Raw genomic sequence first — 16,013 nt, 5'->3', positions numbered from 1 at the left:
TGATGGGCACAGTGGCTGCATTTGATGGTACAGTGGCTGTGTTTGATGGTAAAGTGAGGCTGCAATTGATGTTTTTTTTCCCAGAATTTTTCAGTTTGTTTGTGCCCCCCCCCCCAAATTTTTGAGCACCAGCCACCACTGATGTGTATATTGGTTCTGTATGAAAACAGGGCTTATTCCATTAGAGGAAATATTGTATTGTAAAAGAACTTTATCAAGCCTCTCTTGTGACCACATATATAAATATATTTCAGTGGGCCAGTCTTAAATTCCTCCAACTGGAAAAAATGTAATCTGTACATGTGGTCACGTCTCCTCTATATATATATATATATATATATATATATATATATATATATATATATATATATATATATATATATATATATAAATAACACAGCTGAATGAGCTAGGAAAAAAAAAATCTCTCTTAAGGTGCAATAGAAGTTTCAAATCCAGCCCTACATAAGCTGTGATGTAATGAAAAGGGTCAGTGGCTCCAAATTTTGTAAGGCATCAGGTTGTGGACTACGTGGTAATTGCTCTAGCATGGCAACAAAAGAAGGTTCAACGAAGTCTGGTATGAGAGTTACATGGAGTCTGCCATTGTTGACCTCTGCTTTTAAAAATCCTAGTAGCCTGGCTGTCATGCTGACCTGCTAATAAACCCAAAACCAAAAGTTCATTATATTGCAGCTGACCAATCATTAGATGTGGTGGCCACATTAGTTTTATTTTATATGCTTTTCCCCTGTTTTCCCCTTTTGATCTGGCCAGTAACATGCTTACAGTCTGGATGAAGGAGCACCTCTGGACAGCAGCATTGGTAATCTGGAGGGAGGGGAGTATTATATGTACTAGCAGATTTAGATACACTAACAAACTGAAGCCAAAATGTAGCTCACATTTTATATGCAGTTACAGGCAACAGTTGTTTTTCTTTTGGGATAAAGGTTTTACATAAATTAAATAAAAGTTGATTATTGTAAGCACCCCTGTTAATGGTTTGTCTCATCCCTCTAACTGCTAAATCTGCAAGAGAGATTATTCTTTTGAAAAACAACATACTTACTGGCCAGATCATCAGTTGAAAATAAGGGAAAAAAAAACAAAGAAAACAAATGCAACCATCACATCTAAGAACTGGTAAGCTGCAATATAATAAAGGTTTAATACCGCTTTAACTCATCTGTATATTTGTTCCAGGTCAGTGGTGCAAAAATGCTGAAACCAGAAGATCAGCATAACAGCCAGGCAAATAGCATTTTGAGCTTGAACAGGTTTACTTAAATATACAATGTTGGTATATTTACAGACTACAGTGCTTCCCCTTCTGCTTCTTGCTTTCATCTGCATGGGCAATTTTAGTCCACAGCAAGATAAAGACTGCTTTCACATTTCTACTAGCACATTACAAAGCTTCCCCACACTCAACTCTGGGGTTCAGAGAGATCTAGAAAATGTATTGTTCTTACCAAGCTCTGACTGTCTGGTAACATGACAATAATTTGTGCATTGTGATCCCAGATCATCCGCCAGAAGTCTTTAGTTGTGTGTGGCATGGGATGCTGGGTGATGATAAACTCATTACTTCTTAAGTAACCCTGAAATACAAAACAAAAGGTTTGTCAATTTTGCATGGATTTTTTTTTTCAGTTTTGGATAGAATGGTGATGGGTGAGAGCCCCTGTCTGGGTTTTATTGCTCTAGTCTAGAGACGTGGTGTTTAGGAGCGCTGAGTTCCCTGTTATGAGTCGGGGGTCTAATGTCGCGTACACACGACCGGACTTCCCGGCAGAAAAGGTAAGACGGAATCATTCCGTCGGACATTCCGATCGTATGTGGGCTTCATCGGACCTTTTCTTTCTAAAATTCTGACTGACCTAGAAATATGACGTTTCAAATCTTTCCGACGGAATCTGTTCCTATCGGGAAAACCGCTCGTCTGTATGCTAGTCCGACGGACCAAAAACGATGCAAGGTCAGCTATTGGCTACTGGCCATTGAACTTCCTTTTTCTAGTCCCGTCATACGTCATCACGTTCTAAACAATCGGACTTTGGTGTGATCATGTGTAGGCAAGTCCGTTTCAGCGGAACTCCGTCGGAAAGACCGTCAGAGTCTATTCTAACGGAAAGTCCGGTCGTGTGCACGCGGCATTAGTCACGGATGAATTGGGAAACCAGCGATTTGAGCAGGCTTTAGGCATTTCTGTTAAACTGTCTGCTCAAGAGATGCATCTTCTTAAATGATAAGTTCACCTTTGGGAACATGTTACACATTCCACCCAATTTTAGGGTGGAACGGATAACATGTTCTGAGTGCTGCAGCCGCTCCCCGCTGTTCTTTCTTCCAGTGATTGCAGTACGGGGAGAAGTTCCCCATACTAGCTGTCATTGAAAACAGTGCAGCCCGTGCATCATTCATTCACTGAGCTCTGTGTATGAATGAACTACAAGTCCCGACATCCTTTGCGGCTGTCAGTTTGTAGTTCTCAATGAACTATCACCACACCGTTGAACACTGTGGTTGTTCATAAAGTCTTCCTGTCAGTGTGAAACTGCCTGCCCATAGGATGTATAGGGGAAAAAAAGCTCACACTGACCGTCTGCAGGAGACCTGCATGGCATCAGAGATCTACTGATCGCTAGTGCAATACTTTCCAGGCTCCTAAAAAAGTTTTTTTTTACCTGCAAAAAAAGGTGCATTTATTTTAATTTTTTTTAAAAGTGAATTTATCTTTTAAAGTCCAGATCTTCTCCCAACACAACATTCTCAAGCCCTGGTACATCTAGAGCAGGGATATGCAATTAGGGGACCTTCAGCTGTTGCAGAACTACAATTCCCATGAGGCATAGCAAGACTCTGACAGCCACAAGCATGACATCCAGAGGCAGAGGCATGATGGGACTTGTAGTTTTGCAACAGCTGGAGGTCCGCTAATTGCATATCCCTGATCTAGAGCCTGTAGAACCTCCCAGGACATTTTGTGAACACTACTAATAAAACCATGTCTGGTTTTCTTATCTGTATATCAGAAAAGATTTTATTGCTGTCTCCACTAGAGAGCTTCAATCTATTTGTCCTGGTGACCACTGTAAGGAAAAATCTAAAGCCAGGCATAGACAGGTTGCAGGAAAGAAAATTGCTCAATTCCCCCATTAAAGCAGTCAGTGTTGACAGGGGGATCCCTCCCATGGAGCCATGGCGTTCTCCTGATGGGGGGAGAACACAGCGATTATTGCTAGCGGCTATAATAGCCGCTAGCAATAACTGCATATAAAATTTGTCAGGCTGGTTGTATCCAAATGGGTACATTTAGCCTGCCCATCAGTGTTAATTTTGGCAGCACATTTCGATTTAGTTTTAGTCTTAGGACTAAAATGGCATTTTAGTTTTAGTCGTATTTAGTCGACTAAATCTCCAGTACATTTTAGTCGACTAAAACTCATTTTAGTCGTCTAAAGTCTAATGGGTGTAATTAAATTGTAATGCATTAGATAAAATGCAAAATTTTAAAATGCAAAATTGCAAAATGCAAGTTGAAGAAACTAATATGTTATTATTTATGGTATTGAGGTGTGAACATGCACTACAGACCAGTGTTAATTTTGAAGTCAAATTTCAATTTAGTTTTAGTCTTAGTCTTTTGACTAAAATGCCATTTTAGTGTTAGTCGTATTTTAGTCATCTCAAGTTGTTTTAGTTTTAGTCGTATTTTAGTCGACTAAAATAGTATTCATTTAGTCGACTAAAATGTTTTAGTCAACGAAATTAACACTGCTGCCCATACACGGTTCGAAATAAATTTGAACTGTCTATGGTTGGCTTAAGACTTTTAGCGGTCACCAGACCATCTCCCAGGATTTAAAGTGAGAGGTGAGCCAGCTACTTTTTTTTTAATGGAGAAAATCAAAGAATAGCAAAGGACCAGAAAAAATAAAAACATAAGTGAAACTAACCTTTTTTTTTCTACAGATAATTGGACACTAATCTGCTCACATGTTGCAAGGAAAAAATGCACGTTGTAAGCCACAGTTACCAAAGGACTTTAAAGGGTTAAATTACCTTTACAGAAATGTTTTTAAATGTGAATGAACAGCAGACACCCTCGCCATCCTTGCCTAGTCACCGCTGTACTTACCTCCAGGGTTGCTGACCTGTCAAGCAACCCTCTCAGCCGGTCCAGTGGCAGGGATTAGAAATCCCTGCTCTTCTCCCTCTTTTCCATGCTGCGCTTCCAGGAAGGATCAGAACTATTCACTGTTATGCCCCGTACACACGGTCGGATTTTCCAGCGGAAAATGTATGATAGGACCTTATTGTCGGAAATTCCGACCGTGTGTAGGCTCCATCACACATTTTCCATCGGATTTTCTGACACACAAAGTTTGAGACAACAAAATCCATTGTCGGAATTTCCGATCGTGTGTACACAAATCCAACGCACAAAGTGCCACGCATGCTCAGAATAAATAAAGAGATGAAAGCTATTGGCCACTGCCCCGTTTATAGTCCCGACGTACGTGTTTTACGTTACCGCGTTCAGAACGATCGGATTTTCCGACAACTTTGTGTGACCGTGTGTATGCAAGACAAGTTTGAGCCAACATCCGTCGGAAAAAATCCATGGATACTGTTGTCGGAATGTCCGACCGTGTGTACGGGGCATTAGAGTGCTGGCCAAACAGAATGGGTCTGTCTGACAACCTCAGAGGTAAGTACGGAGGGTACTGGCGGGGGGTGGGGGTGTCCGGTGTTAGTGCATGTTTACATGTTTTTGGTAAAGGTGAACACTTTAAGAGGGAGAAGAGCAGGGATTTCAAATTCCTGCTGCTGGACCGGCTGAGGGGGTTGCTGACAGGTCAGCAACCCTGGAGGTAAGTACAGCGGGGACCGGGCAGGGGTGGGCTGTTAGCAATTGACATTTACATTTTTTTCTATAAAGGTCATTTAACCACTTAAAGTCCTTTGGAAACTGTGACTTGCAACGTGCAATATTTTGGGAACTGTGGCTCGCAAAGTATCAAAGTGGGTCTGTGATTGGCTGATGTAGATATCATACTGCGCATAAATGCTCTTCATATGTTTTTGAGCAAATCCCAAGAGCTTTCAAGATACCATGTTAAAGTCATAATCTAATTTTGGAGAAATCAGAATAACTGCACATCTCTCACCATGATATAAGAAGCATTAATGTAATCCGTTCCCTTCATTCCAGGCAGTGGCGCTAGACCCACTCTTGCACGCTCAGCTGAGGAAGAGGAAAAAAATAACAAATATTTTAGAGAAGGCCAGTTACAGAGATTACTGTCAGATCACAATTGTTACTTACAGGATGAATGCACATAAGTAGGTTAATTATTCCCGTTCTGTCCACTGCTCTGCTGACAGAGAAGGCAGAAGGGCAACCATAAAGGGTCACCAAACAAATTGCATCATTTTCATGAAATCGTTTATGCAAAACAGTTGCTGATGACATTCATGGATGAATATGTAAAAGTGTCAGAAGATCCAACAGAAGAATTTCTAATGTCGCACAGCTAAATCCTGGAGACAGAAGACACTTTTACATTCAAACTAAGCTTTGTCTATGCAGAAAAAAAGCAACAGGTTCTCCTCATTTCTGTCATTCCCTTTAAGCACATAATCCCCTTTGCTTCGCTTCCCCGGTGCTCTGTACAACTGCTTGGAGTGAGGAAAAGAAGTGCACTGTAGGATCGGATTTGATCTAAAGATTACACAAGGCCGAGGACTGTCTTTTCCTGAATGTGACAGTTCTGGCCCAAGCATCAAAACTGTGACACAAGAGGAAGGGGTGAGAGTCACATGATCCTTCATACTTGAAAAGTACCGTGTGGTTTCTTCATTGTCACTGCCTGAACAGAGCAGTGGGGGAGTGAAGAAAACAAAAGTATGTGCAGCTGGGAAGGGGGCATTAATAGGAACTCACTGCTTTGCTCTGCATTTAGCCCTTGTCAAATGTAGGTGGTATAGTAAGTAGGGAAGGATATTTCCCAACACTCAACACTTTCTGTCCATAATGGCAGAGTGGAAAACAACTGATATTGTGCTGCCCCAATTTTCCTGACATGCAGAAAAGCTTACTCATATAAATTTCGTAGATCTCATTTACAACACAGGAGTGACCAGAGGTGGATTATTATTTCTGACATATAAGAAAAGCTTTGCACTTGGCTTTGCGTGTAAAGACACAAACCATGTTCTCATTTATTAAAGTATTGGGGGGGGGGGGTAAAATAATAGGGTCACACATGGGCTTTGAATGTGTTATTAATTAATGTATCCTGTTACACCAATCACACAAGTAATGAAGAGCAGTCTTACATGGCACGACTGATGAATTTCTGTTCTTTTCTTTGTTACAATCTTTCTGGGCACTGAAGCATTCAATGTATTTCGCATTACATTGTGTAACCAGCTGAAAAATATAAAACACAATATAATATGTGTTATTTAATGGGGTGTGAGCAGCACGTAGATCATAGAGCGATTCAAGAGAGCGGTTCTTTTTTTTTTTTTTCTGCCACACTTTGGTCACCTAGGATGGTTGCAGAAAAAAAAAGAAAAATGAAAAGACAATTCTGTGTTAAAGTACAAAAGGTCAGTGCCGTAGGATTACCTGGAACCATAAAGGTGTACACTGTATGGCCAAAGGTTTGTCCACGCCTGACCATCCTTATAGACCCATCATTGGGTCTACAACTCCAATCTTCTGAGAAGACTTTCTAATACATTTTTCAGGGTGTCTGTGGGAATTGTTGCCCATTCAGCCAAAGAGAACATTTGTGGGGTCAGACACTGATGTTGGACAAGACCTGGCCAACAGTTGGTATTCCAGTTCATTCTAAAGGTGGTCAGTATATCAAACCATGTCTTTATAGCACTGACTTTACTACACAGGAGTAAAGTCATGCTGGAACAGAAAATGGTCTTCCCCAAACTGTTTCTACAAGACTGGAAGTGCAGAATTATCATATTCTATAGCATTAACAGTACCCTTCATTGGAAACACCTGAAGACAATAATTTGAAGGAGCATATAAGTGTATGTTATATCAATTCCTGGCAAAACCTGCAGACCACTAACATGAATTTTACATGCCTAATGCACACAATGCTCCGGCTCTCTGCGCCCCCCCCCCCCCCCCCCCCCGATTACACTGCCTTCTTATACACGCAATGACCTGGCTCTCTGATCTCCCCCACCACTCACACACCCTTGCATCACACTGCTGCCTTACACAGACTCATCATTGGATCTCACCTCCTTATCCAGCCATGTGCTCGAGCTTCATGCTCCCTTCCAAAGTCTGATCAGCGCTACCATTGGAAGTCCCCCCCTTCTCCTCCCTCTCTCTGCACTTCATGGCACCTCCCTCTGAGTTCACAGGAGCTGGAACTACAGAGGAGGCATCAGGTATCAATGTGTGCTCACAGTATTGACTGTCAGCACACATTGAGAACAACACTGGAAACAACACTGGGCGGTATACATCCACCACAATGTGGCAACTTTTGGGGACCACCAAAAGTTTCTTGTGGACCATCAGTGGTCCACGAACCACTGGTTGGTGACCGGTGACATAAATTACGAAGGCAAAAAAAGGTTATAACAACAAAAAAAAAAAAAAAGAAAAAAGGTACCTGCCTTCTTGTCACAAACTCCTTCCTCAATGGACCTAACGCCAAGCTAGCTTTGCTCACATGGTCCCTGCCTATCAGTGAGCACTGTAGGTGTTTTACACACATACTTCAGCAAGAATAATATTTTCAATCAGATGGACCCTGTCTGGTAGACTGAGCAGTGAGATAAGCAGCTTGTGAAGGCACAACCAGGAAACGCAGCATGCATATTGTAATTAGCAAATAAGGCTGTTCCAATGCACATATATAATTACAATAAGATAAGAGGAGATAAATATTTTATTGACAACAACCTCAACATACACACGTGTAAACAATTACGCCCCCATACACACAGAAACATGGATTTTAAAGTATAACTAAAGGCCACATTTTTTTTTTAGTTTTGGATAGAATGGAGAATGATTATATCACTTATCAGTTTTTATTGCCGTTGGTGCCCCCATTAGGGCATTTCACCCTCTCTTTTTGTCCTTTTCACCCTTATCATAAAAAATGAAGGTAAAAAACAAAACAAATTTTGGATCTTCCAATGGGGACATTAGTTCTGGTGACCTGGGGGGGGGGGCCCAAGGGATTCCCTTAATTTGCAGGGATTTCCTCTAACTTCTTGTTTTGGATATGGGACAGGGAGTGAACGTAAATCTCTCCTATGGGGCACAGATTGCAAAAAAAAAGAAAAAAAAACTGACAAGGGTTATAACCCTTCCTTAATCTATCCTAAAAAAAAAAAAAGGGCCTATAGTTCTACTAAAGAAAAAGCTTTTATGGCTTCCTGTGACATTAGCCCTGTAAATTAGAGCATTGGTGGTTGCTAGTCAGTTCCTATGGACGTAGACCCTACCCCTCCTAGAACTACATCTCGAAAGCATAGTGTATGGGTAGGCTTAAAGCGGCTGGTGGAGAGGTACAGAGAGGGGTGTCAGATAGGCAGAGTCCTATAGTTCAGCAAGCAGGGTTGACAATGCTGTTTGGATTTCATGCAGCAGAGGCAGAATTGTCAGCTCATTATAGGAAGTTGGGAGCCCATTGGATTTTTAAGAGATGGACATGTATTTGTAGCGCACTCCTCTAGTTAGGTTGCTAGGATTACATTTCGTACATTTTCGTTTCGTAGTTTCGAGAGCATAGGGCAGGGATATTCAAAAAATCAGTTAAATAAGTATTATTCCCCAGCCAATCCCTGGAAGAAGGTGTCCAGGAGGTTGCTGGGAAGGTGATAAATGTGCAGGGGGCCTGGGGAAGATTTACCAAGGATTACATTTGCTGGAGGGAACTGTACTGAAATCTTGGGTCTGGGGAAGGTGCTCAGTATCTCCCTCACTAAGGAACTACCTGCGGATGCTCGGTGGCAGACAGCTCCTGGGACACTATGAGTTAAGACCTTATTGGGGACTGATAACTGTACTATAAATGGAACTAAGTGCCAGAAGTGGTTTTGTAGACTGCTGGTGTAGGGTCCTAGATATACTGGCCATTATCTGCTTTTTATCTTACCTTTAGAAAGGTGCTTTTGGAAGATTAGAGAGAAGTTTGTCCTCCTATTGTTACTGATCATTTTGGAGTATCCTGTGACCCTAAACCCCTCTACTGTTAAAGTTCTTCAGCAATAAATACTAAAAAAAACATCCCCTAGACTGAGCATGAATTTTCAGCATGCATGGGACTATGACTGTGTGACTGGAAACCTCTGTACATTTGAGAGAACCTAAGCATATTTTCAGTGGCCCCTTCGGGGGTGACTACATACTTTTTTGTACTTACAGCATTTTTTATTTTTTTTTTAATCTTTATTTAAGGATTGCTGAATGTACAGAAAGAAAGGAAATCAAACATATTCAACCAATTCCAACATTAGGCATCAACAACAATTGTATAACAAATTTTGCATTAATGAGATAGCACTCCAGGTTCTGTTGTCACGTTTCAAATAAGGATCTGTGGTCTGGAGTCTCCCCTACCGCTACCGCATACAAGCAGTGCGGCAGAGGAGACCCCCCCGTCCAACAAAGAACGTATACGTAGTTCAGTGAATAGAACCAATAGGGAGAACCCTATTTTAGGGGACAACGCCCGAGCCTTATACTACATATAGGTTATAATTTCAGTACTGGAATAAATGGAATGGTATCAGCAGATATTGCAATCCAGGGTTTTTTTTCTCATTTATCTGAAAATAGGGTGGGAGACACCAATGGTGTCAATAAAGAAAAGGAAAGAAAGTGAGGGAGGAACAGTAGAGGGGAGGTCTGAGGAAAGAGGGGGAGGGGATGTGGGGTTCCAGTGAGGTCAACAACCCAAGACTCCAAATTGTCTTAAGACAAAGCATTCAGAAATAGGACTTATAGTCATCCGAAAATCGGAACAGGTTCCAATGTGTCCATCGGGTATTGTGTTCCTCCTCCCTTTCCCCTAAGGCAGCTGTGAGCTGTTCCATCTGTTGAATATCGCAAACCCTGGCAAACCATTGTGAGACTGCCGGTGGGGACTGCTGCCTCCAGGCACCGGGGACACATGCCCTGGCCGCATTCAAGAGGTGTTTCAGGAGGGATTTACGATAACGCCTACAGGACATGGGAGTTAGATTTAGGAGTATTGCTGCTGGGTTATCCTGGAGAGCAACATCCGTGAGCTTGTGAATGATTTGCAATACCGGTCCCCAGAAAGCGGCCAGGGCCGGGCACTCCCAGAATATGTGGAGCAGTGTACCAGTCTGTGTGCCACATCTCCAACACAGTGGACTATGTCCTGGGAATATAGACGCCAGTACCGAGGGGGTTCTGTACCAGCGTGTCAAGATCTTATAGGTGATTTCCTGGTACTTGCTACAAAGTGAGGATTTATGTGCAAAAGGAAATATAAGATTCTTTTGGTCTTCGGTGAACGTGGTATTAAGATCTCTCTCCCATTTCCTCAGAAACGGGGGGTCTTGTTGGGATGTGATAGTAAGTAAGATAGTATAAGAATATGAAAGGGATTTCCATATAGGTTCATCTCCCAGGCATAATTCCTCAAATGGTGTTGGTTGTCTGCGGAAGCCATCCACATCCGGGAGGGACTTGAGGAAGTGAGTGAGTTGCAAGATCTTCCACCTGCCCAAGATTGAGGAACCAAAACTAGGGTATATGCCTGAAGGGTCACTCCACTCTGAGGGTCCAAGAAAAAAGGAAGCTCTAACTAGGCTCTGGTCCGGGTGGAGTCTGAAGGATTTATCAGTAATGCCGGGTAAAAAGTCTGGGTGACCAATTATGGGCATCAATGGAGAGGGAAAACTAGGCATCTCTGCCATTTTAAAGTATCTGTTAATCTCCTGCAAAGTGGGCTCAATTAATGGATGTGGGGGTGCGAATCTGGAGAAGCTAGTCCCACTCCAAGGCGTGCCCTCAAGGGGAAATGGCACAGTTTCCCATTTCAGGCCGACCCATAGCTTATAAGATAGGTGTCTGCACCAGTCCACCACTACTTACAGCATTTTAAAAGGGTTAAAACAAAGGTAAATCTGCCTGTATTGCATTCACGTGCTGAATATTTTTTGAGCCCACACATACTTAAGAAGACTACATTTCCTCTTTAAGGAGCTATTTTCCTGTGTGGGTAATAAATGTGAACAGCAGATTTCCAAGTCTAGCATTTCATAAAGAAACATTTACATGGCTCAGATAAGACAAACAATACAGATTATGATATCTGCCTGGAACGTATTCAGTTTGAGACATCGTGCAGCAAAATTTAATCTGCAGCAACACCAGAGCATTTTCTCATCCCACGGCACCGTTTAATATTTGATGAAGACAACAAATCTGAGGGCTTCACACTGACTGACTTCCTAAACATATCTACTTGGAGGGATCAGAGAGGAGAAGTAGTCCTGGGGTTAATGTTATAATGGGCCCTCGTTGTGTCTTTAACCTGTGCAATATCCATCATTCCACTCGGGAATGACTACGAATGTCTTCATGAGGTTGTATGCAGCTGTGTGTCATTACCCTGAATTGCTTCTCCAGTCTCGTCTTCCCTCCTGCTGTAGGTGTCAGGATGGTGTTCACATAGCTGTGCAGCTGGTTCGAGCACACTTCCGTCTCCTTTCCCAAAATGGCCTCTAATAGGGTGTCATGAATGAAGATGTATTGTTCCTGAAAGAGACAACAATACAATGAGCTTTCCCATTGGGCACACATAAACCTGCAATGAATCCCGAATTAGGCAAAACATACATGTTGCTTTAACTCTTTTTGCTTCCGGAGCCATTTTTGTATTTTTGCACACAGGTTTAAATAATTATTTCACTGAAGCAGACACCATGGAGAATCCAATTTTTTATGTTACACGATATTAGTGCACATTATCAAGCCAAAATTGGAGTAAAAATACACTTGAAGCTGAATACCAGGAATTCAGACACTTTGTAAAAAGTGCAGGCACACTATGAGTTAAATCCAAGGAGGTACATGACATCTCCTGAACGTATCTCTATTATTTATATCTGACAGGTTTATGTCTCTGCCGGAACATATACAGACACTAGGGGCAGTGAGAGAGGAGAGAGGCACACAGAGCAGCTATGCCTGCACCTCCACTCTGCTGCCCATTCAGAGAAGCCTTTGTATTTTGTGAATGAGTTCACATAATGCAAAGGCTTATGTGATTGGGAAGGAGGAGGGGAGGGGCAGGCATAGCATAGCAGCTGCACCAACTTTAATGTCGAAGATGGAAGATGCTTAGACCTGAAGCATCAGCATCAGATGTAAATAATACAGATAATCCCAGGAGAGGTCATGCACTTCTCTCCTTGGACTTAAGTCATAGTGTGCCTTCACTTTTTACAAAGGGGTGAATTCCTGGAATTCAGCTTTAAGTTAATTTTAGGGCACACAAAAGCAATATATTACCCATTTTTAATTTTTTTTTTTTTTTTTTAGTAAAACATAAAAGATGAGGTTAAACTAAATAAACAGATACTCAACCCGTGAAATGGCAACAAACCAGACCAGCCAGGGAAGTCAGCCGGACCAGGAAGGGACATTATCCAGGTTCTTGGTAGGAAGGGGATATCAGTGAACAAACATTCCTTGATCTCCATATCCCTTCTATATGGCAGTACCCACCATGTCAGTCCCAGATTTACTGATGGGAGTGTGAAGCCCAGGAAACATGGCGGGGCACGTGTCTGGGGAGGATGAATGTAGCAGAAGTGCTTGGAAGCAATCGGGCGGCTGTACCAATAGTTGGCTTGTCCGATTAATGCACATTTCCAGCTGCTGTAGCAGCTGCCCCACGTCCCCCACGATTGCCAATGTATAGCATATGTTGGTGGCAGGAAAAGGGTTAAAGTGTATCTAAACCAAAAAACAAACATGTTTTATGTTGCAGCTTACATGGCTTTAGATATGATGCCTGCATTAGATTTTTTTTTTTCAAGCTGCTCTTTCCCTTTATTTTAACCTGATGATCCTGCCAGTAACACGCTTCTTGTCCCAAAGTGACAACGGTCACTTATTGTTCTGTATTTATGAAGGAGCAGAGTTGTCACCCTAGGATGATCTCCTAATTCACACTACAAACACTTTTTCCTTGCTTCATCCCTATTACATGAGGGAGGTTTGTAGATCACAGAAGATTGCTGGGAAAGCCAATGACCTGGTTTGAGGTTTATAGTATAGCTGAAGGCAAAATGTAGGGCCTTGTGACTGTTTTCACTAAAAATGAAAGAAAATCTCAAATTTTGTGTGGTCACCAGAACAGGAATAGAGGAGAAATCATCCACTAGTGTTGGTGGTCCTGGTTATCACTCAGAGCACAGTATCTACCTCCACTAACTCCTTAACTGCAGGACGGGTGTGCTTTAAATTGGGCACACATGACAACAGAATAGGAAAAGGACAAAATGCAGACTAAAACCAAAGTGGCACCTACATAAAAAAAACATGACTTTCCCTTTATCTTGCCTTAACCGCCCTATATAGGCCAGAGTGATTCACCTACCACTTACAAGAGAGTCTAATTTGCAGGAAAACAACATAATGTTTTTGTTTAGCACAAAGCGAAGGAGGCGGCTCCCTCCCACTTTATAGCGGCACTTTTTATCCCTGGAGGATTGCAGCCCACCTCCCTATCAACCACAAAACACTTAGCTGTCATCTTCAAACAAACACAGAGCTGCCACTTCTGTACGGCTCAGTGTGCGCGGCATTACAGGTATAATTTAAAGTGATGCTTTGTTCTGCCCACGCTGGGCAAAGCAATGGGATTAACTTTAAGCCCCAACAGATTAATATTGAAAACAGCGACTGACCTCAGAACTTACCTTATGTGCAGCAACTTTTTCAGAAGTTTGTCTTTCTTCCTCGATCCAAAAATCACTGCCTCATGTTTCCAGGCCTGAGGGTGGCTCCTTTTATCTTACAGGGTCCTATGGAGTCATCCTTTCATTCGCACTCCAGAAAGGGAGACTCCAAGCCAACCCTACCTGAGGCACCACAAACAGGCAGTGAGGGAGGACTGGACAGGGCACACATGCGCAGTGGCCGCAGTAAGTTAGAATTATGGGACATGTAGTCTCCAGTTGGGGGACTTTCAAAGAAGTGGTCATTATACACTCCCCAACTGGAAGTTCAGGGAAGCAGCACAAAAGATAAGCATAGGCTGCAATGGTGAATAACATTTTTAAAGCCAGCCAGACATGGGTTGAATTTCAATGCATGTATGGGCAAAAAGGTCCTACTGATCGACTTCTATACATCCTGTCAGATTTTCCCTGCTGGCTCAGCACCGCTGGCTATAGCTGGCAGCACTGATCAGTGTATTCTGATGGTGAGGAAGCCTCCCCATTGTCAAAATACAATAGCTCAATAGGGAGGATTCCCTCATCCACCTCAAATGTGTGGATGAGGTCAGTTTTTTTTCCTTCAACCAGGTGGCTGAATGAGAAAAAAAACATATCCTTCTATGGGCTGTCTATGTGTTTCTGCATTTCCCTTTCAGCAAGCATCAATTGTACACGGCTCAACAGCCATACACCAATGTAATTATAACAAAAAAATGCAATGCTTTAGTACTATTTAAAAATTCAACTGTTTTTATCTCACTTTCTGTACAAATGGCAACAGTATTACCAGGGAAGTGAGAGAAAACCTTCAACAGGGATACAGACCACATAAAAAGCTGACAGGGGTTTTAGCCTTCCACTTTTCTACTAAAAAGGTTTTTATTTCCATCTATGTTACTGTTGGAGATTTTACTATTGGAGATTGTCCCTCACTTTATGTCTAATGTAACTGTTGTCACCAAAACAGGAAGTCAGGAAAAATCTTCCTAACAGAGCCCTTGATGTTAGTGAAAACCTTACAGATTATAATTCTTTCCCACTCTATCCTAAAGAGAAATGGTATGGCTGGATTTACACTTCAATGTTTTCCTCCGCAGCTGCATATACTTGCTTTTCCTTTGCTCCTTAATAACCCTGTTTAGCTGCCTGAAGATCAAGCCCTGTGTAAGGTCAGAGTCACTCTAGCTGGAGATTACACAGAGAAGTGACATCACATGAAGTGGGTCATGTGCTCTTCTGTCCAAGCGATGCCTCACTAAGTGGGTCAAATGCTTCTCTGTCCTGATATCACACCAAGAGGGTCCTGTGAGCCCCCGTCCAGTGAGGTCGCACCAAGTGGGTCATGTGCTCCTCTGTCACAGCGATGTCCCACCAAGTGGGTCACATGCTTCTCTGTCCCAGTGATGTCCCACCAAGTGGGTCACATGCTTCTCTGTCCCAGTGATGTCCCACCAAGTGGGTCACATGCTTCTCTGTCCCAGGGATGTCCCCCCAAGTGGGTCACATGCTTCTCTGTCCCAGTGATGTCCCACCAAGTGGGTCAAATGCTTCTCTGTCCTGGCGATGTCCCACCAAGTGGGTCGCATGCTTCTCTGTCCTGATATCACACCAAGTGGGTCCTGTGTTCCCCCGTCCAGTGAGGTCGCACCAAGTGGGTCATGTTCTCCTCTGTCACAGCGATGTCCCACCAAGTGGGTCACATGCTTCTGTCCTAATAATATCACACCAAGTGGGTCCTGTGTACCTCTGTCCCAGCGATGTCCCACCAAGTGGGTCACATGCTTCTCTCTCATAATGATATCACACCAAGTGGGTCCTGTGCTCCCCCGTCACTTGATGGGTGATGTACTCCTTTATGCCGGTGATATCACATCAAGTGGGCCACGTGCTCCTCTGTCCCAGTAATGTCACGCCAAATGGGTCATTTACTCTTCTGTCCCAGTGATATCATACCAAGTGGGTCACATGCTTCTCTGTCCCAGGGATGTCACATTGTGTGTGTCAGATGCCACTCTATACCC

General features: G+C 42.7%; 1 protein-coding gene across 3 annotated transcripts in view; it reads right to left on the bottom strand.

Annotated features, from left to right (window-relative positions):
* The window catches only part of PTPRG (protein tyrosine phosphatase receptor type G), a 761,059-nt gene that overhangs the window by 38,541 nt on the left and 706,505 nt on the right, over window positions 1–16,013 (bottom strand). For all 3 annotated transcript variants that reach the window (XM_073592151.1, XM_073592152.1, XM_073592153.1), the window contains 4 exons: window positions 11,654–11,800; window positions 6,349–6,442; window positions 5,178–5,254; window positions 1,476–1,604 (listed from right to left, as the gene is read on the bottom strand). In XM_073592151.1, coding sequence (XP_073448252.1) covers window positions 1,476–1,604; window positions 5,178–5,254; window positions 6,349–6,442; window positions 11,654–11,800 — 447 coding nt within the window. The remainder of the gene's footprint in view (window positions 1–1,475; window positions 1,605–5,177; window positions 5,255–6,348; window positions 6,443–11,653; window positions 11,801–16,013) is intronic.

Source organism: Aquarana catesbeiana, linkage group LG07, assembly GCF_042186555.1.
Source record: "Aquarana catesbeiana isolate 2022-GZ linkage group LG07, ASM4218655v1, whole genome shotgun sequence".
Lineage (NCBI taxonomy): Eukaryota > Metazoa > Chordata > Amphibia > Anura > Ranidae > Aquarana > Aquarana catesbeiana.
Note: the sequence above shows the minus strand (reverse complement) of the source record. Positions and strands in the feature narration are given on the sequence as shown.